The sequence below is a fragment of the Narcine bancroftii genome, chromosome 13 (assembly GCF_036971445.1).
Source record: "Narcine bancroftii isolate sNarBan1 chromosome 13, sNarBan1.hap1, whole genome shotgun sequence".
In the NCBI taxonomy this organism is placed as follows: Eukaryota; Metazoa; Chordata; class Chondrichthyes; order Torpediniformes; family Narcinidae; genus Narcine; species Narcine bancroftii.
Genome location: NC_091481.1, coordinates 18,442,309 through 18,469,287, shown reverse-complemented (window position 1 = coordinate 18,469,287; position 26,979 = coordinate 18,442,309). Strand labels below are relative to the sequence as shown.

The window sequence follows — 26,979 nt, the reverse complement described above, 5'->3', positions numbered from 1 at the left end:
CTAATTCATCCTTCCTGTAACCCAGATCTAGTTGCCTACTCCAGCTTGTTATACATTGATTCTCCTGTTTGTGTTCAATAAATACCTGTGCATTGTCAGATGTTGCCAGCACACACCCTCACATAAACTTCTCAGAAGATTGCAGAGAGTGTCTTTTTCAAGTAGAGCAGTATAGTCTCTGAACTGGCAGGGCTTTCAACATTGCTATAAAGAAACCCCATCCACCCAATCACCTCTGAAAGATTTGACAGCAAGTTCTACTCCAACTGTGGCAGCTGTTAAAACATCTAAATGTCTCTGACATTACAAATACTATTAAAAATTGATTTTTTTAAATATTTTATTTATGATTTTCATAGACTCTCAAAACTTAACAAACCATTCAATCTTTCCCACATTCCTGGATATATACAATTAGTATTTATCCCCTCCTCCATCCCCCCACCCTCCCACATAAAATTTAATATACTATCAAGTAATTTATGTTAATACAGACTTCAATGGGGCCATCAACCTCTACAAAAACCTAAATAGAGAAAAAGAAAGAAAAGAACTGAAAAGAAAAAGGCAGGTCATCTGTGCCATATCCTGTTTCATTAGTTACATTCCCTTTCCAACTGGAGACTGATTATTATTGTATTTATTTCTAGAAAGGGTGGATTAATCCATCTGAGTGCCAATATAGTTCAAATAAGGTTGCTACACTCCAAGAAATGTGTCATGTTTCTTCCTTAATTTATAAGGGATTTTCTCCGGGGGAATGCAACTCTGCATTTCCATATTCCATCATGTGGTATTTAGTTGGGAGTCAGACTTCCACGAAACCATTATACACTTCCTGGCTACCGCCAAGGTGATGTTTACAAATGAAATTTGGCGCTTGGTCAGTCTAAACTGTACATCTCCAATATCCCCCAGGAGGTACAACTCTGGATCCTGTGGAAAATCCACTTTTGTAATTTTTTTTCAGTAATGTCCCCCAGGTCTTCTCAGAAGGGTCTCGCCAGGTGTAATGGACAAAAGTTACGATATCCACATCACACCTAAAGCACATCTCTGAAATTTCTGGCTTTGATTTGTGTAATTTTTGTGGCATGAAGTACAGCTGAAGTATCTGGCGTTGACGACCCCCATCACACTGTCCAGACACAGGTCTGGCCACCACTTTTCATTGATTGTTGACTCCCATCTCTCCCTTGACCTGGCCCTAACTCTGGAATATGTAATACATCTTAAAGATAAATTTACACTCATTCCCCTTTTGAATTAGAATCTCCATGTCGCTACATTCAGATAGTGTCATAGCTTGTCCCAATTTTTCTTTTCAGAAAGATCTTATTTGCAGATAGCAGAAGAATATTCTGTTAAACAGATCATATTTGTTTCTCAACTGCTCAAATGACAAAAGTGGCTACAATCTCCATGGAAAAGTAGACAAGGGACTACAACTTGGGGGGGGGGGGGGGGGTTTAAAATTACCTGATTTTCTGGATATCCCCCAAAGCACCCTTGACCCAGAATAAGTTAATACCCTTGACTTTGGGGTAATAAAATCCTGGACACCTGGTGCCAGAAGGGATCAGATGCATTGACGATTGTTACAAAAGGGGTCAGCTAATATCATTTGAAAAATTAAAATATATTTTTAAATAAAAGCAAACAATAACAGAAATAAATGCAATGATAATAAAATCATTTAAGAAAGGAACCTAATTTCCCCATAACTTTTGTCTCTGCAGTTTTGCAACCCTCATTCACATCAATGAAGTTACAGATCCCATAACATGCTTAACAGAAGCCAGGTCACAAGAGCTGATTCTGCAATGGCCTCCAGATGAACTCCAGCAACAGTGTCTTGACAGACACAGAAGCCTCTCCTGCCAAATGCATTTATGATTTTGCAATTTGACCATACACTTGTAGGTCCCAATATTATAGGCATTAAAGTAGCTAAGTGTCACCAGTTCTAACTTAAACCGGTTAAATCTGGGCTACTGTTTGCCCCATTATTCCAATGTCCCAGTGGCCCCGTTTCAGTTATCTATTCCTTCTTTCATCTAGCAACAAATGAAACTCTATATGTAAAACTGCAGGAATATTTAATGGAGCTTGCAGTTTTATAGCAGAATCTGCCATGTGAATGCTACTGTATCTCACTTAAGAATTTAACAAAGAGATTCAAACTTACAGGTTGTGTAATAAACTTTTGATACTTATTGAATTTCACTGTTAAACATTGCAAAGTGTCCACTGAAGCAGAGCATATCTCCACACCACGGATATGTTCTAGAACACAAGAACAAAGGAAAATTACAGACCAGCCATGGAAATCAAGAGAACGTGGCATTCTCTTCAAAGTTAGCTTTGGCTTTGTATAATAATGAACATATGTACTTATGAGATTTAAAATATCATATATATTCATTGCATTCTGATGAGGGTGAATTTACCTTTCCAGATTATCCAGTCCACAACCTCATTAAGCTCCACAAGACAATCAGGTAACACTGAAATGTTTTCATTTAACTTTTATTCTTTTCAACAGCCAAATGCAAGAATCCTCAGGACACAAAGACATGTCCAAAGTTGAACAAAATGAAACATTTCCTCTTTACCCAATTCCCCAAATACCTTTCCTTATGGCTTCCGCTAGCACCTCTTATTGGCCAGGCGTGTTGTACAGATGAGACTGTAACATCAAGAAATCTCTGCTTAAGCAGCAAGTGAAAAGTTTCATCTTCACAAAGCTCACGTGGGAGTACGGGACAGAAAGTAGATCTATTCAAAGTGAAGATCAGGGCCATATGAGCTCCCCCTGCATTTTGTTTCCTTTTTTTATGTGGTGTAAATGTATAACTCTTACTATAACCCACTCCACCTATGAAGAATGCTGGGAAAGTACGATATGAATCTGCATCAAAAATTACTTGGCCCATTGATTTCAGCCACTTGAGTTTGTGGATTGTCAAAATGTATTCACACAAATATTCTAATTACATTACCTTTGAATTTTATTGAAGATAAATCACAAGAAATCATATAATACAGTTTGTAAAATGCATTACTTCATCACAAAGGGGTTCAAATCCTTTTCTGAACTGTTTCCACATCCCAATCTGACTACCTCCAATTGGTCGTCGCCTTTCCAAATGCTGGTCGCTTCTCTTCCTCAGAGTCTCCTCCAGCAACCTTTCCACAACTAACGTCAGCTCACCAGCCTCCCTGGCTGCCCCTTGCTGCCCTTCTGTAAAAATGGTACAACACTAGCTACCCTCCCTCCACCTGTGGCCAAAGATAATGCAAATATCTCTGCAAGGGCATCTGTAAATTCTTCCCACTTCCCATCAGGACCAATGATGCCCTTGGTCGAGCCCTAGGGATTTGTCCACCTTAATGCTGCCAAGGTGCCTGACTCCATGACTTGCAAATGCAGCATTTCAGGGTATTTACTTACAACACGGTCATGCAAATGAGCAGGGCAGGACCCATTCCTCACCATCAATAGATTTTGTTCATCAAAGAAAGTCATTTTACTTAGAAAGCAGGATCTATATAAAAGTGAAAAGAGTGGAAACTACAGCATCTTTTCTAAAAAAAGAGTACTTTCTCAAAGATATAGTGAATCATGTGCATAAAATTAGCCACTGACACACATCACCAGGCTAGGCTGACAAGGGTACTACAGACTAAAATAATGCCAATATATACTGTCTAATTACATTGATATGAAGACACCTGTAGGGATAAATGCATGACAAGAAACATGCTGATTTGCTTTTGCAAAGATTATACATAGATGGAAAATATTCCCCATATACTTTCAGATTTTTCTGTGCACACACATTCATTCCAATAACAGCATAATTTGAACCAAAATAATCAAGTAAATACCATTAAGTGTTAAGGTCCCCTTTACATTCAGAAACATGGAACATTGCTTTTCTTTTATGCATTTCAACACTGTGAATATGTTGAGGTCCTCCAAAATTTTTGAGGGCATGGATGATGGCTGCTTGCGACACCTGCTATAATGATTACCTACAAAATAACAACATGCACAGTACTGTTACACAGGAATAAGCAGCGGCCCATTTCAATGCAGAGCCGGGGTTGGGGGGTGGTGGGGGTAGGAGAAAGAAATTTTAATGGATGTTTTTTAAAATGATACTCACTAAAAGTAATGTTTTTGCTTTTGCATTGGAGACCCTGAAAGAACAAAAACTATAAATTAGAGAGTTTCTGCAATGTTTATGTGTTTAACACAATAGGTCCATCTATGTATTTCAAGGTGAACATTTCCTTGGGTATTTCCCTGCATTAATTCAAGGGTCTGTAAATTCACAGACATGCATTTTGATAAAAGAGTAAAAGTGAAATAAAAGATAAATGGAAATGTTTCATGTAGTGTTCTGATCAAAGTCGAACTCGGACACATGCAAGTAGCGAGAAAAATAGATTGGGAGGGATTCTTTCTAAGTTTGCCATTGATTACTGTATTTTATTTTGACACATCCTATTCCTTAGTAGCATCTTAAAGTGCTAGTTTCATCTTGAATTAATTCCACAAAAAGCAAGGTAAAAAGAGAACCACAAGCAAAGAGCCTTGAATTGGTTGTCCTCTTACACCAGATGCATTTTGCAACCCGAGCACGGGGAGAATATACAAACTCCTTACAGGCAGTGCCAGATTCAAACGTTAGTTATCGGCACTTTAACAGTGTTGGACTATGCCACCTCGTCTTCTTCCTCCAATGTCCAAAGAGATTATGTTGCGTGTCCAGCCTTGCAGCACACAAGCTGAAGTATGGAGAAGACCTCCTCAATCCTAGTTGATATATATTGAAAGGCACGACTGAAATGGTCAAGGCAACTTGAAGGCTGCTAGACAACACTTCCGAAGGACAGGTAGTTTTCCTTTCACTTGCCACTTGGCCTCTTCATTGGGAGCCGTAGACCATTTGGTATATCATCCACTCTGCCATTCCATCATGAGCTGATTCATTCTCCCACTCAACCCTACTCCCTTATCCTCCCCCATAACCCCTGACTCTTCAGATACCTATCAATCTCTGCCTTACATGCTCCTAATGACTTGGCCTTCACAGCCGCCCGCGTTAGCAAATCCCAGAGGTTCACTACACTCTGACTAAAGAAATTCCTCCACATCTCTGTTTTAAAAAGGCACCTTTCAATCCTGAAGTCGTGCCCTCTTGTCCTAGACTCCCCTACTATGGGAAATAACTGCCACATCTATTCTGCCCAATCAAGATTCAAAATGCTTCTATGAGGTCCCCTCTCATTCTTCTGCACACCAAGGAGTATGGTCATTAAATGGTCCTCATATGCCAATCCATTCATTCTCGGAATCATTCTTGTGAATCCTCTCTGACCATCTCCAATCCCAGCACATCCTTTCTTAAATGAAGTGCCCAAAACAGTACCCTATGCTCCAAGTGAATTCTCACTCGCCCCATCTTCACATCTCTGCTCTTGTATCCTATTCCTGTAGTTATGAATTTGAACATTAGATTCGCCTCCTAGACCATCGACTCAACCTGGAGGTTAACTTTAGGATTTCCATGTCCCTTTGCACCTCTGAATTTGAACTTTCTCCCCATCCAAATAATAATTTTCCATTTTATGGGCATGAGCATACAATTTTCAACATTGTATTTTATTCTTCTTGTCCAAGTCTCTCTGCAGCCTCTTGTAATCCTCATCACTCCCTGCCCTTCCACCTATCTTCACATCATCTGCAAATGTAGCCTCAAAAACACATTTTGCAATTCAAATCAGTTACCTACAACATGAAAAGAAATGGCCCCAACACCAACTCCTACATAACACACTTGTAACTGGTTGCCATCCAGAATAGGATCCCTTCATTCCCACTGTTTCCAGCCCATGTTCTATCCTTGTGAGTATCTTTCATGTAATTCCATGGGCTCCCATCTTGTTAGAAGGCCTCATGTGCAGCACCTTTCAGGTTTTCCAATGTATTCTTTGTCTCAGCAGACACTCCGCAAATCTAGATTAAATTAGGGAAAGTGAGGCGTTGTTTGATGAAGGAATCAAAATGGATTTTTTTTTTAGCCTGTCATATTTATCTGATTGTTTTATTGCTTCAAACCATCTAAACATTAATGAAAAGAAACTTCTTAAATTATTGCATACCTTACCTGTGACTACCATGAGTGCAGTCTATAATGCCCTTTTTACACAGAGATCCCACTTAATTGGTGTGTGAATAACCCATGTTTAAAGCTAGGTTGGATCATTCACCCTGAACCAAGAAAAGCCGGGTTGAAACACATCGGTTCTGATACTACCTACCTCGGCAAGTAATACACGGGATGAAAATGACCCCTATCCCGTGTTCATTGTGTTCACACAGGGAGACATGTTGAGTGATGTATTTTGCCTCTCAGTGTTGATGGGTGTATTTTGCCTCTCAGTGTTGATGGGTGTATTTTGCCTCTCTCAGTGTTAGTGGGTGTATTTTGCCATTCTCAGTGTAGATGGGTGTATTTTGCCTCTCAGTGTTGATGGGTGTATTTTGCCTCTCAGTGTTGATGGGTGTATTTTGCCTCTCAGTGTAGATGGGTGTATTTTGCCTCTCAGTGTTGATGGGTCTAATTTGCCTTTCTCAGTGTTAGCGAGTGTATTTTGCCATTCTCAGTGTAGATGGGTCTATTTTGCCTCTCAGTGTTGATGGGTCTATTTTGCCTCTCTCAGTGTTGATGGATGTATTTTGCCTCTCAGTGTTGATGGATGTATTTTGCCTCTCTCAGTGTTAATGGGTGTATTTTGCCTCTCAGTGTTAATGGATGTATTTTGCCTCTCTCAGAGTTAATGGGTGTATTTTGCCATTCTCAGTGTTGATGGGTGTATTTTGCCTCTCAGTGTAGATGGGTCTATTTTGCCTCTCAGTGTTGATAGGTCTATTTTGCCTCTCTCAGTGTTGATGGGTGTATTTTGCCTCTCTCTGTGTTAATGGGTGTATTTTGCCTCTCAGTGTTGATGGGTGTATTTTGCCTCTCAGTGTTAATGGGTGTATTTTGCCATTCTCAGTTTCAGCACCGATCAGTGCTCTATTTGAAATAACCCATTCAATGCTTGTAATTGCATATCTTTGTACATACAGCTGGAGCAAAATTATTGAGTTGTAGGGGAAACCCTCTGTCCTGAATCCCCAAGGGATAAACCAGACGCCCTCCAAACCTTCTCACTCATGTAAAAACGTCATTAATTGCAACATGTCCATCGGCTTTCCACAACCTCCCGGACAAAAACCACGATCTGGCATCTCCACCTTCGCATCGAGTGAGAAACATTCCTGACCCCTGTTTTACAACTTCCACTACAAAGGAAAAATGAATGAATGAATTTTTTTTTAAATGCCCTAAGGTGCAGATGGCTCCACCGTGCATTCGGCTTCAATCCAAATTTGGAAATAGTAGAAAAGGTTTCCCTTAACAGCATCCGTCCCGTCAAGTGAACTGACCCCAGTTTATCAGATTTTGTCAAGGGAGGGAGAGAGAGGAAAAAACTTATGGAGATGGGCATGGCAGAATAAATCTACAAACAGTAAAAGTCATTAAAAGTTTAAAACGTACAAGTTCCTGTCAACTTGTAAGATCATGAAATTACCAACTTTACCTGCGAGCACCTGAGTCCACATTTGGCGATGTATTCAATGGCTTGACAACCAGCTATGAGCAAACCCAAAGTCAAGAGGTAATTCAGACGAGTGCTTGTCCAACTGCTCATTTTGTCTGACACTTCCAATCCTATGTGCTGCCACAACAAAAAAAAAAGAAGCCCACCCCTCTGTAAATCTTGGTGTAGTATCCGAGCGTGGCAGCCCAAGTCCTCAAAGCAGTGCGACTTGCCCCTGTCCCAGGACTGACTCAGCTCCACCCCACATAAGGCTGCAAGCCCGAGTCCCAGCTCCGCCCTCTGAATGTCCTGGTTCAATCAATGACTGTATCCTTAAACCGACCCCCCCGCAGTTTATAAAACGCATGATTTCTTGGAAAATAAAAGTTGCAACAGTGAGATTTATATGATCGTTTCAAATTGGCACCTGACGCGGGTATGAAGAAATTAGCTCTGTCTTTGCCATGTTATCAGCGCCCACAAGTCGGGAGCTTGAGCGTTCTCGCGCAATTCTTCTCATGCATTGATGTGTAGTTTTATTGACAGCCTTGCTTTACACTGCATAGAAATGATATACTGCACGCCCAACGAGTGCATTAGATTTTACTGACTAGCATTCTCTCAGTCGTAAACACTATCAACGTCTTAGGATTTGTGGGGTTTTTTTCTCCCTCTTAGGTATCTCCCTCTCAGGCTATTGTTAAAAAAATCTATGTACTTCCTTTTAAGTACCCCTATTTAACAAAACAGTTTGGGTCGGAGAATCAAGAAAAGGTTCCTGCACATCTGCCCCCTCCTATTGTATCCAGACCCCATGCTTGAGATTCTCCCACCCATGGAAACATCTCATGATCTACCTGTCCTGCCTTCAGCCTGTTGCATCTTCCAATACTATCGCCCCATCATTCTTCTAAAATACAGGGAGGGAAGGGCAGCACGGTTAGCATTTACAGCGCCAGCGATCGGGACCGGACCTGGGTTGGAATCCCACGCTGTCTGTAAGGAGTTTGTATGTTTTCCCCGTGTCCGCGTGGGTTTTCTCCCACCCTTCAAACACATACCGGGGGTGCAGGTGAAATGGGTGTAAATTGGGCGGCATGGGCCCTTAGGGTTAGGGCCTATTACGGCTAAAATAAAAATTCAAGTAAATGTTAAAAAAAATCTAATTTCTTTTGTTGCTCGTGATGAGATTTAACCAACTGAACCTCTGTGGGAAACTTCAAAACCAAATCTGTCCATCCTTAAATAATAGGGCCAAAACTAGACACAATTTTCTAGGTGCGGCCTCACCTGTACCCATTGTTGAATTGGGGCAATACTTCCCCATTTCAAAACTTGCAATAAAGGCTAAGGTGTGAATTTCCTTCTAAATCACTTACTGCACCTGTCTACTAACATTTTGCAATTCATACACAAGAACACGTAGCTCCAACGACACTTCAATCACCTGCAATATTTCTCCATTTAGGTAATAGTCTACCGATAGGACCTCAAGAGGAAGACCACACGAGACACGAACCATCCAAACATTATTTACCAATAAACCCATTTTTGAGCTGTGCAGGGACAATTAGTTGTGTGTGTGTGTGTGTGTGTGTGTGTGTGTGTGTGTGTGTGTGTGTGTGTGTGTGTGTGTGTGTGTGTGTGTGTGTGTGCATGCGTGTGTGTATCTTTTTTTAACTTTGATACACAGCACAGTAACGGACCCTTTCAGCCTACATGCCCGTGCAGCCTAATTACCCCCAATTAATCTACAAACCCGGTACATTTTTGAATGGTGGGAGGAAACCGGAGCACCTAGAGGAAACCCACACATACACGGGGAGAAGGTACAAACTACTTAGAGACAGTGCTGGATTCTAACCTGGGTCTCTGGTGCTGTAACAACATTGCACTATTGAGGGGCACTTGACAAAGTTGGAACCCTTACGGCAGACAAAGTTAAAGATTTCATGTATGTTACATTCTAAATGTAGCATTACATGACAATAGTGGAACTTTTATCTTTAATACATGCCTACCGTTCAGCATCACACATGACTTCAGACCTGTCTCCAGCTGTCCTCTTATACTTCAGGCTGAATAGCTATTTGCAAGGAAAATGTATCCAAAATCAGTCCAAGGATCTCAATGTACTCCCCATCTTTCATAAACGCAAAGTTACTGTAATTGAGTGGGGCAGTGTGACCAGCACTGGACCATCAGCGGACCACTGGGAGAGAGCAGGGCAGCGGGGCCAGCGCGGGGACTGATAGCGGCGGTTTGTTTTTATGAGGTTTTCTGCCCTAGCTCGGCTGCTTTTGTTCTCTCTTGTAAATTACTGCAGTATTATTATTAAACAGATTTTTCCTGTTGTCCTAGTTGCTTGTTTTGACCATGTTTTTTTTCTACTATATTGTAGCTACATATTTCAATAACATTAAATGCTTACCCGTAAGCATGCTAAAATTGGGGAGGGGGTTGGTAGGTCTTATATGCCCGTGGGTCTGTAAGAAAAAGCTCCGTCGCAGGAATTACTTTATGAATTATGTGCACTTCTAGCATGCCTTTATGTAAATTAGATTATATATGTCAAATCTCTTACAAATTAAGCACTGCCCCTGGTTTTTTGACAAAGAACCAGAGACCAAATTGTCTATGCCAGAGACTAAAGTGAAATCACGTCAAGCTCTATGTATAATTTGCAATTGTTCAAGAATTATTGCAGAGTCATTGAAGCTGAATGAGGAAAGATCCATAGTTAATACAAATTCCAAAGCACCTCTGTTTTATACTGTAGTACTATTTTCCAGATGGGATTGAATACATGGAAGTTTGGCTGTTTTGTGCTGTTTATTGCCTCGGTGATTATTTTGGTTCAATCTTAACCAAAACCTTTTCATGTTATTTTTTAATTAACTGAATGTTGCTGGCTGTTAAATATTTATACACATAAGCTTTAAATGATGCATGATATGGATGTGAAACATTGTTCTGGGAGCATTCACGTTTCTGGCCATGCATTAAATTATCCAAATCATAGTTAACCACATTTCCTTATCGTTTGTCATTGAAAATTATTGCCATTTATAATTGCCCCTTGTGTGGATTATGTTTGCATGCTTAAAGGGACTGTAATCTGGCAAAGGGTCTGTGATCTGAAAGATTCACTGTGTTCCTTACCACTTATCTGCTGAGATTTTCCAGCACCTCATAATTTTATTTCAAACTTCCTGTATTTGCATTTTTTAATGTTGATATGGTACAATCTTTTTGTCTAGTTGGAATCCATTTGTTGAACCAATTCATATCACATTGGACATTTAAGAGAAAATATATAGTGATTAGACGGCTAATGTTCCTCTATTTAAATGAGACATTAAAAATGTTACCACCGCATGGATTGATGCCAAACCATAAATGTCAAGAGGAAAAGACAACAGGGAATGCCCCAGATTATATTAGAATAGGCATGGGGCCAAACAGGAGAGCACTTTTAGTTTTACAAAAGTCAGCGAAATTTAACTCCTTCTTTAGTTTTACTGACTGGACCTTCACTTGTGGAAGTTACCACAAAGGTAAGTTGGAAATGGAACTGTGAACTTCTTCAAAAAGATTTGAATGAAAAATCTGAAAATGAGAACTGCATTGGATACAGGGAGTCCCCGGGTTAAAAATTAGTTCATTACTTCAGTCTGTCATTAATTCGGATTTGTATGCAAGTTAGATCAGGTACATTATAGCGTCAGTCAAATGTTTGTCATAGTATATATAATATATATTTTACCTTTATATACATATAACACACTTCCCAATACACTAAAACATCTTAAACAGTGCTGAATGAAATAATGAATGTAATACAGTGCTGAATGAAATAATGAAGGTAACTACATACAGTCATAAGGTCCTGAAGTATTAACTATCACTCCCTTCTTTGTTTGGCCTAACCCGTTTTATGCATTGTAGGTAAAATGAAAGTGGGAAAGGCTTATGCTGACTCTCTGTGGTTTTTATGTTTCCCCCTCCCTCTCCCTCCCTCCCTCCCTCTCACTCACTCTCTCCCCTCTCGCTCCCCCCTGCTCCTTCTCCCACTTGTTCCCCCCTTGCTTGCTCCCCCTCAATCACTACCCCTCCCCCTCTAGCTCAGTCCCCTTCCCTCCCACCCACTCGCTCCCCCCTCATTTGCTCATTCCCCCCACTCTCATTCACGCCCCCCTTGGTTGCTCACTCACCCTCCCCTCTCACTTACTCCCTCCCTCCCTCTCTTCCCCCTCTTTCCCTCCCTCCCTCCCACTCTCTTCCCCCTCTTTCCCTCCCTCCCTCTCGCTTGCTCATTCAGACCCACCCCCTCCCTCCCTCGCTCGCTTGCTAGCTCCGCCCTTCCTCCCTTTCCCCCTCCCTCCCTCCCTGCACTCTGCTGGGCCACTCATCCCCCTCACCCGCCAGCTGCTTTGCATTTGTATTTGCAATTTGATTAATATTCAGTTGAAACAAAATAATCAAATTCTGAAGAAGTGGGATTTTGCAAACACTGCCTCAGATTGGTGTCTGTTTTAAGAAAAAATAATTTAATTTAAATTAGACTCAACCATGCTCAAACCAGTAGTTGATGCCATTTTACTTCCGGCCAGCTTTCCTGCTCGTAACTATGGGTCATTCGCAAATCAGACGTCTTCAGCCCAGGGACTGCCTATATAACAGTTTTTCCATGCAATGGGATGAACAATATTGTCCAATGAGTAATATAGACATGAAGCTGGAAGAATGTTCCAGAGTGATATTTGATTACTTTCCATGTGCAAGGTGTTGCAATTTAATAAGTCATACCAGGGTAGGACTAACACAGTAAATGATGAGGAGAATGTTATCAAACAGAAAGGCCAAGTGCCACAGGTGCATAGTTCTGTGAAAGAAGCGACTGAAGTGAATAGGTTGGTATTTTGAATGCTTCACAGGGAAGGGTATTGAATACAATAATTGGGAGAGCATGATACAACTGCACGAGGCGTTAATGAGACCACACTTAAGAGTACCGTATGCAATTCTGGTCACCTAGCCATAGGAAGGATATCAATAAGCTGGAAGGGGTGGAGAATATATTCACCAAGGTACAGGTTGGACTTGAGGGGTTGAACTTTAGGGAGGGTCAGATAGCCTAGGTCTCTATTCCCTAGAGTTGAGAAGGCTGAGGTGAGAACATATATACTGTAGGACAGGGTTTCCCAACCAGGGGTGCGAGATAGCATTCCAGGGGGTGCGAGATAACATTTAGTTTTTTTTATAAATCCATACTCCGTGCTCGCTTCGGCAGCACATATACTAAAATTGGAATGATACAGAGAAGATTAGCATGGCCCCTGCACAAGGATGACACGCAAATTCGTGAAGCGTTCCATTTTTTTAAAATTTTTTTAAAATAAATAAATAAATAGATAGATAGATAAATCCAAACTCCTTCAATTTGGATAATATGTCAGATGATGAAGAACTGAAGGAAGATCTTATTGAACTGCGCACAAATCGTGTTCTTGAAATGCAGTTTGAAAGCAAAACTTTGGAACAATATTGGTGTTCGGCAATGGACATGTTTCCAAGCACTAACTGTGCTCATCCCATTCGCGACGACGTACTGATGCGAGTCTGGATTTAGTGCCCTTTTGTCAATCAAGACAAAATCTAGAAATCACTTGGGTGCGCAGGCAAACGCGCGGACGGCTATCAGCAACAAAGTGCCACGTTTTGAAAAACTCTTAAGCAATAAACAGGAACAAAAGAGTCATTAAATTTAAATTGGCTTTATGAACATTTGAACATTAGTTCTTTAAATTTTTTTAAAGAAATTTCATGCATGGATGAAAATTTAACTTTTTTGTAGGGTTTTTCCAACTTTTAATTTGTTGTCATATTTTTTCTTTTCCATATGTTTCTTTTTTGTTTATATATTATTAAAAATTGATTATACAAATTTGTTTTGGTCACCTTCACCTTTATTCATAAATAAGTTATTACTTTAAGGGGTGTGAGAACATATTAACATTTTTTAGGGGTGCGGGGCATTAAAAAAAGGTTGGGAACCACTGCTCTAGGTCATTCAGGCATGTTCTTACTGTTTAAATACTGAATGCTACTCCTTCATCCTTATTTTTCTCTACCTGTCCAATACCAATAGAAAATTAGTTATAGAAATACATTTTCACAAGTTATTCTACAATATCCCATCAATTCTCTGAGCGAAGCATTTATTTAATCTCCCCCTCGCCAACTTTTACCAGCAACTTGACAATCCTTCCCCTCTACTGTCAACTCCCTGGCTTGACATGCTTTCTTCACAATGCCATTTGTGTTGTGGGTCCAGGAAAGATCCTCTGAGATAGTGACTCCCAAGCACCTAAATGTGATAGCAAAGATCAGTTAAATCAACAGTCGTGAGTAGACTCACAAAGTACAAGCAAGGAGTGAATGTTTTATCACATATTATCACAATCATTCAATAGATTTTGATTTATATCTTGGTCAAAAATCCTCTTTAACACAGCATCATCAAAAGAGAACCCAAAAAAGCAGTATCTCTTAAACAAGGAAATCAAAACCTCTTCATGAATAGTGCAGAAAAAGAACTAAGAAGTGAAGAGGAAATAGTAATTTCAATACCTAATTCAGGTCCAAAAGGAAAAAGATTGAATTTAAAAAGTGAAATAAATATTGAGCAAGCTCCATTCAAAACCCCTTTTTTCCTTTTCAACCATGACTAAAACCTAAAGACATAAAGTTCATCAGAATGATCTGGAAAACTTAATTTTCTCCGCCTAGAAGGCTTGGATCAAAATTCCGCTTGCTCTAAAATTAAATTTCTCAATTCCACAGCACCTCCGTGCATTCCAATTCTGAATCACCAGGAGAGTTGCCAAGTTCACAAAGTTCTTAGAAGGGCTGGGGAATTCAGAGCCCCGCATTCCAATTTCTTCTGTTATCTGATCTACTCTTAGTGAATGTCAAGAGACATATTGTTATTTCTGTGAAATGCGGGCAAATGAAAGAAAAATAACCAAAAGAGGTTAACTCAATTAGGAGAAATGAAAGGTGCACGTTGAGATAAATTGACCATGCCCCATCAAAGTGATCATGTGGGCAGCAAGGCAAAGAGAAAAACGAGATTAAAAAGAGTTCACGAAACGTCATCACCCCAAACACTAATTTGCTTTCTCTCTTCATGATGCTAAGTGACCCACTGAGAATTTCCACCATTTTCTGTCTATTTCTGCACGGGTTTTCTCCAAGAGCTCCAGCTTTCTGCTCTATTCAAAAACGTACCGGGGGTGTAGGTTAATGGGGTGTAAATGGGCCCGTTACAGTGCTGTGTGTCCAAGTTTTTTAAAGAATACAGAGACAAAAAACAATGATGTGCAAAAATAAGAATCCTTAAATGAGTCCCTGATTGAGTTGGTCGTTGAAGAGTCTGATGCTGGATGGGTAGCAGGTATTCCTGAACCTGGTGGTGTGAGCCTTGTGGCACCTATATCTCTTTCCTGATGGTAGCAGCACAGAGCAGGTGCTGGGTGGTGTCGATAGAATGATTGCTTCTGCTCTCCCTGTAGATGTTTTCAATGGTGGGGAAGGTTTTGACTGTGATGTCCACTACTTTTTGTGCCTTATTTTTTCTTTAGTGATGTTGGTAACTCTATTCAAATGTCAGTGGTCAGTTCTTGCATGCACACCAGTAGCTGTAATGGCTAGTGTATTGTGAGTGGGACTGGATGAAGGGTACACCTGGTTCTTCAGCTCAGACTGATCCAAGCCACCACTGAACACACTGGTGAGTTCAGAGGCAATGTAGAAAGTCAGATATGCTGACGTCCAGTGCACTTCCAACTTCTGTAGATAAGGAAATTGAAGAGATTTTGAGCAAATTCCTGCCATCCACACCTGAGCCATCCCAACATCTAGTGACACAGAATCCACAACAAAGGCCAGAGTCCTGAATTTAAGCGATAAGCTTACTGGAAGATCAGCAGGAAGTGCGAAGAACCACAGTGGAAGTAACTTAACTGCTGAACCAGATAATTAATTTGGTCCTTAAACAATTTTGTTACCAGTTACAAACCTACCACATTGAATTGGATCAATAAAACATTTGTAGAAACCGTCTTCATTATTGAGCTGTTTCAAAAAAAAGACCTATCTTGATTTTTGATCTACTTTTGTTACCTGTTTGTGATATGAGAAAGATGATGCCTTCAAATAAAGAATGAATTCTTATGTCAGGAAGTGAAAAGGGAATTTCCTAATTATTTGTAGGTAACCAATGCATCATTATGATTCACATTTCTGCTTATAAGTTTTGCCTCTTTAAAAGAGAGAGTTTTGAGTATAATGTGCCACAGACAAAGTCATAATTTATTGCTCATCCTGAGTTGTTTCCGAGAAGGTGATGATGAAATATTCCCTTTAACTGTTACAATAACCTGTCTCAGGAATTAACTGGGAATTTACTGGGACAGGGTCCAGTGGAAAAGGAACAATGTCCGAATGCCAGCGTCAAATGCCGTCATTTCATGCCGGGAATTAACCATCTCCACCCCTACTCATATCCCCGCCATTTGTTGATGCCGGCGTGCTGATATAACCAGTGGAAAAGGGACAGCAGAAAGTCAGCTGTTTCAATTAGTGTCCCAGTTAAGGATGGCCCAGTGGAAATGGCACAAAGGGCTTCCTGTCCTGGGACACTGCACAGTCAATTACTGGATGCCTGTGGAAAAGGGGCTAATGATAACCCTCCCACAGAATACCAGGAATTTGATTGCAAAAGGTTACTTATGATGTATCTTCTCTTGTAAAACATCATTGTGTTTTTTTTCAGCTATTTCAGTATTCACTTCAATTGCTGGCATTTTGTTCATTTGCTGACCTTTCATTGTAATTTCACATGGACTTATTGGTTTATCTTGTAGCATTCTGCATTTGTTATGGCTTATATCTGAGTCTTATTTCTGAAATACTGCCTTATTTGAAGATCTCCATTAGTGGCCAACATCCATATAGACTTATGAATGCCATGTTGTAGCTTTATCCTGGATGATTTCTGTACTGCCTGAACAGGTCAAAGGAAAGCCTTCTTCCAAATGAATGGTCTACATCTCTGTGTGACAGCAAGATTATGATGGCAAAGCACTGCTGAATGAACCAATAAAGCAGAATCACAGCCTTTGCAAACTCCACACTAAACCTCAGATTTGCTTTGGTAAATATTCTTCATACAAATTCAGAAGGGCAATGGGGATAAAACATGAGCTAGATGAAAGGATTGCAAAGGTATTGTTTCAATATTTTTTCGACTTATCCAGATTAAAATTACAAAATAGTTACAGTACAAATGGAGGACATTGATTTTGTGCCTGTTCCTTATAGATCCAATCACATTCCTTTGCTCTTCCCCCATAGACTTAAAAATGCTCCAAGTGTTTGTCCAATTCTTTTTGAAGGCACTATTTAATCTTGCTTCCTCCTCCCTAAACGTAATTAATTCCAAATCAACTACTGTGTCAAAAGAAATTTCATAAACAATCCATTGGACATTTGGCTCAAATATTTGAAGACTGGTTTGGCTCTTTGAGTGCCTCTTTGTGTAATAATAACCAATGAACAATTCACTACTATCGAGGTTTAGATCTGGAGCTTGGGTTGCTGATGGCTTGAACCGAAGTCCGTGCGGCCACAGAGGCAGTGGGAGTGCTGGAGGCGAATCCACTCACACACCCAGTGACTCTGAAGGGACTCTCCTTCACTTCTCTTTCTCTGACTGTAAGGGGTGTCGGGCAATTTCTGCTGATGGTGAAACTTTGTCTGCCTTATGGTAGACGACATGCAATTTTATGACATAAGAAGAACATCTGTAATAGAAGAATTTTGAACATTGAATCTTGAAAACCTTGCAGCACAAGATTCTGACAAGCACTCAACCCAATGAAATCAACCACAAAAGTTATTAATCCTTCCTTTCACTTCTAATCAAGTAGATAATCACTTTTGGAACATTATACAGCTTAACAAGAAAATTATAAAATATTAAATTTTATACACAAAAGGAAGCCTGGTATTAACATTGCAGCATATGTCATTTTACTTCTTTCTTCTTTGGCTTGGCTTCGCGGACGAAGATTTTTGGAGGGGGTAAATGTCCATGTCAGCTGCAGGCTCATAGGTGGCTGACAAGTCCGATGCGGGACAGGCAGACACGGTTGCAGCGGTTGCAGGGGAAAATTGGTTGATTGGGGTTGGGTGTTGGGTTTTTCCTCCTTTGCCTTTTGTCAGTGAGGTGGGCTCTGCGGTCTTCTTCAAAGGAGGTTGCTGCCCGCCGAACTGTGAGGCGCCAAGATGCACGGTTTGAGGCGATATCAGCCCACTGGCGGTGGTCAATGTGCAGTCCTTGTACCTCTTCTTTGGTGCACCTCTGAAACGGTGGCCAGTGGAGAGCTCGCCATATAACACGATCTTGGGAAGGCGATGGTCCTCCATTCTGGAGACGTGACCCACCCAGCGCAGCTGGATCTTCAGCAGCGTGGACTCGATGCTGTCGACCTCTGCCATCTCGAGTACTTCATTTTACTTACTATGTACAAATATTTCAATCCTCCTTAACAACAAAAGCAGAGGTTATAAAAAGGTACATTATACAGTGATTTACCAACGAATATCTTGAAATATTACAGCATCTTGTGGTAATTTCAGCCTTAGATACCACAGGCTAGGTATGAAAACAGTTAAAATAGCTCAAGATGTGTTAGGTGTGGACTTGCTCCAAAAACAATCATCGAGAGCTAATGGTTGGGTTGGGCACTATCGGTAGCCCCAATAATGACACAGACAAAGACTGAGGGGAATGATATGCTTTATTGAGCAAGAGACTGCTGGCCCAAGTCAAGGCTAGGAAAATGAGTGGGAAGGAGAGGGGACTCGACCTTTATGGCCTGGGGTCACATGGGTAGGATCAAGGGAGGAACTAAGGCAGGGAGACCCTGAAGGGCGGGCCAGCCATATCACCACAGGTTGATTTTCTTTCAACCTTTGCCTCTGAGTCTTTGTGACGTGGCTGAGACTCGTCTGCAATTTTTACCTGGCTTCCTGAGGAGGAAGTGGAAGTAATTCCTGTCAGACCAGCAGAGACGTGCTGAGGATCGAGACCAAAGAAGTAGAAAGTTGAACGCATTTTGCCTTCCTTTCTCAGCTCAAAATTATTTGATTCTATTCCAGCCCCACAAGAAAGGCCTGAACTACTCTGTCCTCCAGCTGGAGTTGATGGGCATAGGAGAAAGTATCGGTTAGAGGGAAATAAGTGATTGACAACATTGGTCCGAGAGCTGGCGTGAACTTGATGAGCTGAGTACGAGAAAGACCAAAGCACAAGAACAATGAGCACCAAATGGTACTGTATAAAGTTGTAGAAAATATTCTTTGTATCCTAATGTTCAAAAATTTAACTGCAAATATTCTGAAAAGCACCAAACTCAGCAGATTCTCCACAGTGATCGTGTGATTCTTTTTCATGTGAGTGTGATCCGGCCTAAAGCAAAATCATGAGCTGCCACGCAAACCTGTCTAAAAACAAACACATGAAACACATTCATTTTGTGACCAAATCATATAGAAAATATTAAACTATGTATGAAAAGGCCGTACTCATTGATAATCAAAAGATACGCATTGATAGCACAGTATAACCATAGGATACGTGGAATTTAAGCTGCTGAAGCTGCTACAGAGTTAATGTGGATTCTAATCAGAATGTGCTTTATAGATGAAGAATGTGACAGAGATATGATGTAATTCTGTGCAGGATGCTCGCTTGAAGAGAATGAGTTGTTCTATTTAGACACCATTCCTGGAAATAATACAGTGAGTCAAAATTAAATCATCAAAAAATACAGCTTTACACTGGACTTTTGATTGGATTGCCAAAAACAGACACGTTACATTGTCTATGTAACTTCTTTGTTGGAACTGTCTAGAGAACGGTTGGCATGGCCGCTTGTGCAGCACTGTGACAGCGCCAGGGATCTGGTCCAGGGTTCAAGCCTCGCGCTGTCTGTATGTTCGCCCTGAGTCTGTGTGGGTTTTCTCCGGGGGATCCGGTTTCCTCCCACCGTTTAAAACGTACCGGGGGTGGAGGTTAATGCGGTGTAAATTGGGCAGCACGGACTCATGGGCCGAAATGGCCTGTTACCATGCTGTGTTTTTAAATTGAAAATTTTTAAATTTAAAATTTAAAGCTGGGGTAAAGACAGATCCTCGGTGTGAATTTTACTCAAGTTGGTAGTGTTTCAACCCTTTGAAGATGTTCAAAAGACATTTCTAATGAGCTAATGGCCAAATCCAAAAGCCTAATCAAGTCATTGGCTGACGTTAATTCTTCCAGCAGTGTTTCTTGCGAGCCATTTGTTTTGTTTGGCAGCTCGTTAGGTGGTCCATGAAGCTAATATGTAAGTAGAACTTCCCCTGTCTCCTCAGATGGACCATATCATTATTTTAAAAGCACTAAGACTTCTCCCCTAACCAAAGGTAAAAGTGATAGGTCATGTTGTTTCTCTTGTTGGATAATCATGAACTAGGAGTCACTGTTTAATCGTACAAGTTTGAAACAGAGTTGAGTTGCTATTTTTCTTGCAGAAGGTCGAGGAATCTCTTTGTCTAAGGGAATTGGAAGCACAATCTCGGCACAGACAGAAAGAGACTGAAAGGTTACCATGGGAATGCAAGGTTGAGGTTGCAATGAGTTCCACCATGATCTTGTGATAAGACAAATCAGGCTTGTGAAGTCCATCCTTACACCTCTTTGTGGTGTGAACCAGCTGGCATTTTTAACTATGCAGTCAAATTTATCTGAATTTTAAAACAAGCATGTTTCAATGACAGAGTTGGAGACATTTTTTAATGGAATTATTAAGACTTGGATTGTGCCCAATTTTAGCTGTTTTCTCAGTAACATTTCTGCCTCTAGTCAAGTCAAGTTTATCGTCATCTGATTTTACAAGGACAACCCGACAAAAAAGCGTTCTCCGGTCCTCATTGCAAAAACACGCAGACACAGAACCTGACGTAACACACATACAGACAAATAATACATATGCAGGACAAATATTATATCTATAAGAATAAACAAACAAATAAATAGATAATGCTTTGTACAGTTGAGAGTCTCGTATGGTTAGTGTGAGCAGTTGCCTTGTTTGTTCAGCAGTCTAACTGCCCCTACCAAGAAGCTGTTCCTCAGCCTGGTGGTGCTGGCTCTAATACTCCCATATCTCTTCCACAACAGGAGCAGCTGAAAGAAGCTGTGTGCAGGATGGAAGGGGTCTTCAGTGATTTTGTGCACCCTCTTCAGTCAATGATCCAGGTAGATCACATCCACTGGGGGAGAGGGAGTCTCCAGTGATCCTTTCTGCCACACTTATGGTCCTGTGGATTGACCTCTGATCTAGTTCTCTGCAACAACCGTACCGCACTGTGATGCAGCTGGCCAGGATGCTCTCGATAGAGCTCCTCTAGAAGGTCACCATATTGGTGATGCGTAGACTTGCCCTCTTCACTCAGGAAGTGCAGTAGCTGTTGCATCTTCCTGACAATTGAGGGGATGTTGTGTACCCACAATAGATCACAACTTGTTAACTCCAAGGAACTTGGTGCTCTCCACTCTCGCTGCTGCAGAGTTGTTGATGTGTAATGGAGGGTGATTGTTCCTGGTCCTCGTGGTTGTAACTCTCGCACCATTTCATAAGGCTTTCCACCTCTTCTCGGTCATGTGACTCATCATGCCGCTGATGAGACCAACTACTGCATTTTAATTGATGCACAGATTTAAAATGATGAGAAACAGCAAGTATTTAGTTGTGGAAATTTTTTAAAAATCCTTAATCTTTTATTGATCATATAATTATATGGCTCCTCCTGTCATCCAGGTAAACAGATCATTCCGTAGGAAGTGCTCAATCTTTGGCACAGTTACCTCCAAGGACCAGTCAATCTGCAGAATGTCTATTGATAAGTCAGAAACCTACTACATGTCAAAATACATTAAATTTTAAATGTTTAAAAGCTAGACTCACAGCATGGAAACAGACGCTTTCGGCCCATGACCCATGCCCAATAGCTGCCCAATTAAATGACCTACAACCCCATATAATTTGAAGAGTGAAAGGAAACTGGAGAACCCGGAGGAAACCCATGGAGATGCGTGGAGAACATACAAACTCATTACAGTCAGCGCCAGATCTGAACCCAGGTCACTGGTGGCACAACAGCTGACTGCTACTCTAACCGTGCCATCCCTACGCTATCCATGCTGCCCCCTACACTCACCATGCCACATTCTTTCTTTGACAGCAGCAGAGAGATGCTGCTTCGCAGAGACCTGACCTTGAGTAATGTCTATGCCGCCCAAATTGTCTCCCTGAGCTAGTCCCACTTGGCTACATTCAGCCCATATCTTTCTAAACTTTTCTTATCCATGTACCAATCCAAGTGCCCTTTAAATCTCCTCAAACCTGGTAAATAATGGCCAACATCTTAGAACATTAAGAACCAATTATAAATACATTAGGGTAGTTGAGAGAGCTGTGGATGATATTGGTGGCACTGTGAGGGAAAGGCTTTCAAACGGTGATTGGTGGCATGGAACAAACTATTAGACAAAGAGACGCAGGACAGTGCACAATAAGAGGGAATGCCTCCAGGCTCTTCCAATCACGGCTCATTAAGTGAACACACAAATAAAGGTAAGTGTATAATATGCGTCCACTTTAAGTGCCCACGGTCAAATTTAATTTCCTATGCATGTCATTACTGTACTTCCTTCGTCTGGAGGAGAGTGAATCACTTGCGGTGTATGTCCTGAATAATTTACAACATTGTACTCTTGTGTTCCTCTGGCAGGATGCTGTTCGCAAACCACTTCAGCCCATTTACAATAGTCCCTTTCGGGTCTTACGATGCCACCCAAGGACTTTTGTGATTGAGGCTGGGGGCGGGGAGGGGTTGGAGGGGAGAGGCACTGTCGCGGTCACGGGACAGCACCTCATCGGAAGGAGAATGAGAGTGTCAGGATCACCCTTGTGGCAGCGGGCCTATGGAGAAGGTCAGAGGAGTTTAGCTGGGTGATGTTTGGGGAGTTGAAGAATTCAATGTTGTATTTAGTGAATAATAAAAAGAAAATCAACTGGAAAGGAACTAGTAAGCTTATTCTTTATTTGTTTGTCAGCTGTGTTAAATCAGTGCTGCTACAAACTCTAGACCAAGAGACACTGCCAGAGACAAAAGAAAATATGTTGCAAATTATAGTAAAAACCCCTGTTATCCGGAATTCAAGCAACTGTCCAAAAAATCATGGAAAATAAATAGGTAAAAAAGAAAAGTAAATGAAGGAATGGTATTGATAATGAGGTTTTTTATTTAAATTTAGACATACAGCATGGTAACAGACCCTTCCAGTCCACGAGCAGGTCTGATCTGCAAGACAGCCTCAAACAGCTTCCACTAAGGTCTCAATCCCTAAACCTCCCCAACAGTCATTAGGCACTTCAATGTAGACCAAACACTCATTTGTAAAGACAAAGGTTCTTCGCCCTTACGGCTAAAGATCTACCTTCCTGAATGCAACGTGCCTAGCTCCGAGGTGCCGATTCCAGCCCTTCTCCAGGAAGGATAATCGGCGGAGCACTGCGGTCTGCTGCCTGACCTGAATGCACACCTGCTACAAGTGGCTGGTTAGTTGTGGGCTGATGATGTCATCAGCACATGACCCATCTCCCCACTCACCACTCTCCCTCCAAGGCAGGGGCGGTGGGTAGGAGCCGTTGGGGCAGCATGGACCATCAGGGGCAGCAGGGACTGTTGGGGCAGCAGGGACCGGTGGGACAGCAGGGACTGGCGGGGAAACAGGGACAGGCGGGGCAGTGAAGGCCAGCGGGGCCACTCTCTGTGCCTCAAAACACGGCAGAGCAATGGCCATCTTCCCTACCCATAATCCCTCACGCAGCAGGAACCACTCTGTGGTTCCCAGAACAGTTCCAGCTGCGTGGGGGGATTATGGTAGGGAAGACGGCCATTGTTCTGTCACGTATTTATGACGTGGCACTATGGCACTAGTTGCCCTGCCTCCATCAGCTCCGGAGGGCATTATGAGGTGCCTCTGGATATGAATGGGACGCTGGAGCAGCCTTTTAGGGCTGCTCTCTGAAAGGTAAATTCTTAGTTTTCTATCTGCTCCAGTAGGAGGAGGCCAGACATGAAATAGCCTATTGACAGCTTGTAGGCTGTTGCGAGCTCTTTATGCCGTGCCTAAATATTTAATGCTTCTGGCTATGTAAAATAAACCAATTCAAGCTGTGCTTGCTTTTTTCCACATGATCAATCGCCCCATTGTAATGTATACCAGTCCCTTCTGGTGTAAAAGTGAGGGCCAGATTTAAAAAACCTTTCCCTGAGGATGGTACTTCTCCATTCCTGGAATCAACAACATGTCCAGCAATGGTATGGAGCAGATGCATTACCATCCAACCCTCAGTTCATGCAGAAATCCAAGTTTAGTTAAGCCAACAATACTCAAACTGTCCAGAATGTTGACAAGGTATCCTCCATTTTACCCACAGGTTCAGACAGAACAATGGATGGGACCATGCAAGCTTTGACTTTACAGCTGGTTTAATAATCCAGATCTTCCTGATGCCACCCACTTCTAATGGGGGACATTAGAAGTCCCTTAGCAATGAGCAGCGATTGCTCTTTCACACCTTCTTTCCTCAATATTGCTAATCATTATTGAAAACTTCACCTTCATGATGGGGGCTGCATTAATCCATTAAAGTATTACCTCTAAAACATGCATGCTATGTTTATGATCACAGTTGATATCAGGCCAATGGCTTTCAGTTTGGTGGAGGGCTCGCAAACAGCTAAAGGCCCATTAAGCACATGTACAATGTCCTTAGCATCTCCTTCAGACATAAATCCCCCAAACCTCTGTTGAACACTAAAATGAATTTAAAATTCATCAAAAAATTTTTAAAATGGCATGTTTTCAGATTGCAAATTTTGTTTGGCTTTTCCAAAATATTCTAGTCATTTTCTGATTGGACAGGCTTCCACCAGCCCTAGAGAAGTCCCTAAACTCTACTCAGATTATCCACCAAATGCAGCGTGGCTCTTCAACAGCAGTGTTGGAGTGATTTACAGTTGTGAGATAAGTCTAGGCTTTGCAATAACCATGTTTAGGTAGGTTGTAGTGAGCACTTCCACACGATTTTACTTCCATTTCCACATTAATTCTTTACCATAAGCTAACACCTAATCCTTTGAAGTGCAATCTGCAATGTGTGGTAATTTCACTGTCACCTGCAGGAAGTTTCAGTGGGTAAAGGCAATTATGAAAATTTTAACCACAAAAATGAGAAGGTTGTCAGCTAAAATGTGAAATTTTAAAACATTTCTGTACTTAACCCCAACCTACCTACTTTCGACTTCAATGAAAATTTGAGAGAAAGTGGCCCCTAATCCACTTCCAGCAGGTTAGTTGGTCATTGAAATCTTATATTGATGCAAAATGTGTCACATATGTGTCATATGTTATGATTAAGAATTATGATAGCTGTTTTAAGGGATTGAGACCTTAGTGGAAGCTGTTTTAAGGCTGTGCCACATTGAGAGTTGTAGCAAGTCACCAACTTCCATCTGCACAAAGTTCCAGAAATTATTTTGATCTACGAAAAAAGCCACAGTATTTAATGTTATCCTGATACCATTAATTTATCCTGTATTTCAATGTATCCTTGTTAATAGTTTGAATTACAAATTATTTTCAGAACTTTATACAGAGGAGCTGGTTGTCAGAGGAGCTGGTTGAATAAATGACAAAATTTAGACATTGTGTTTTAATGGGAATGCTGATTACTTGGTTTGACCTCTTCCAATGCAGATTGACAGAGCAAGGTAGAGAGGGACAAAGTGCAATGTGATTCAAATAAGAGGGTGCTTGATGAAGCAAATAAAGCCATCGAAAAGGTTGGATCTCCAGATAAGTAACTTGCCTAAAGAACAGAATGGATGGAAGAAAGATTTCATATTAGAGCTGACTATGACAGATTTTAAAAAAGATTTTTTTTAAATTTAGACATACAGCATGGTAACAAGCCATTTTAGCCCACGAGTCCGAGCCGCCCAATTTAGATCGAATTAACTTACACCCCAAGTACACTTAGAACAGTGGTAGGAAACTGAAGCCCACGCAGACAAGGGAGAGCATGCAAACTCCTTACAGACAGCATGAGATTCGAACCCCGGTCCCAATGGCTGGTGCTGTAAGGGTGTTGTGCTAACCACCAACTGTGCCACCCCAAACCAGAGCATACAAAAGTAAAACTATTATTATTTTATCACATTGGTCAAAAAGGGGGAGAATTGGATCAGATCATGAGCCCTCAAATGAGACCTCGGAGAATTCATTACTAACACACTCTAACCCACCAAGAAACAAGGACAGTTGTTAGCATGTAAGTTAATGCATAGAGAGGCAATTGAGGCTGAAGAAGCAATCAAATAGATGAAGCTTCCTACATGGGTCAATTGGTCGTAAACCAGATCAGGGCAATGAAGGAGATGCTGAGTCCAACAAGTATTGCAAGGGAACAATGCTTTCTAGTGTTTGCCAACTATTTGGGTGAGCTCTTGCCCCATCAAAGTTAGCTGTGCAAGTTATTAATTCAACTCAAAGGGCATAGTGTTTAGCACAATGCCTTTACAACACCAGTGATTGGGACTGGGGTTCAAATCCCACGTTATCTGTAAGGAGTTTGAACATTCTCCCCATGTCTGCATGGGTTTTCCCTCAGGGCTCTGGTTTCCTCCCACCGTTCAAAAAGTACAAGATTTTTAGGTTAATTGGGTGTAAATTTGGCAGCATGGACTCATGAGCCGCATGGCCTGTACTTTCTAAATTAATAAAATTTAATTTAAATTTATAAAAAATGTAATTCATAAAAAGTTATAAAAATTTAATTTATAAAATTTGCTACTGATTGGCACTCAGGAAGAAACTAAGAAATCTAGGAGATAGTCACAGCAGAGTAGAACTGTTCTCAAAATGAGGCCTTCTGCTCAAGTAATGTCCTCTGCTCAGAAGTATGGCTTCCTTACCTTCAAGGGTCAAGATTCCTTTTATTATCACATAGTCATACATAAAAAAATGTAATATTCAGGCATTAGGTAAAAGGTGGCAAGAAACGTGACCTTCAAGTGAAAAAAAAAACAGTAACTCAGCAGGTCAAACAGTGTACTTCCTTTAGTAAAGATAAAAAT

At 41.1% G+C, this 26,979-nt stretch overlaps 1 protein-coding gene and 1 non-coding gene across 2 annotated transcripts in view; one reads left to right on the top strand and one right to left on the bottom strand.

Annotated features, from left to right (window-relative positions):
• Positions 1-7,909, bottom strand: part of LOC138748914 (interleukin-17 receptor E-like protein) — a 34,366-nt gene extending 26,457 nt beyond the window's left edge. The window contains exons 1-4 of the mRNA XM_069909836.1: positions 7,660-7,909; positions 4,173-4,206; positions 3,892-4,038; positions 2,189-2,286 (exon numbers count right to left, since the gene is read on the bottom strand). Coding sequence (XP_069765937.1) covers positions 2,189-2,286; positions 3,892-4,038; positions 4,173-4,206; positions 7,660-7,770 — 390 coding nt within the window. The 5' untranslated portion in view covers positions 7,771-7,909. The remainder of the gene's footprint in view (positions 1-2,188; positions 2,287-3,891; positions 4,039-4,172; positions 4,207-7,659) is intronic.
• Positions 7,910-12,936: 5,027 nt separating this feature from the next.
• Positions 12,937-13,043, top strand: LOC138749102 (U6 spliceosomal RNA). The gene has a single exon (XR_011348415.1). It is a non-coding gene; the product is annotated as a U6 spliceosomal RNA (small nuclear RNA).
• The last annotated feature ends 13,936 nt before the right edge of the window (positions 13,044-26,979 follow it).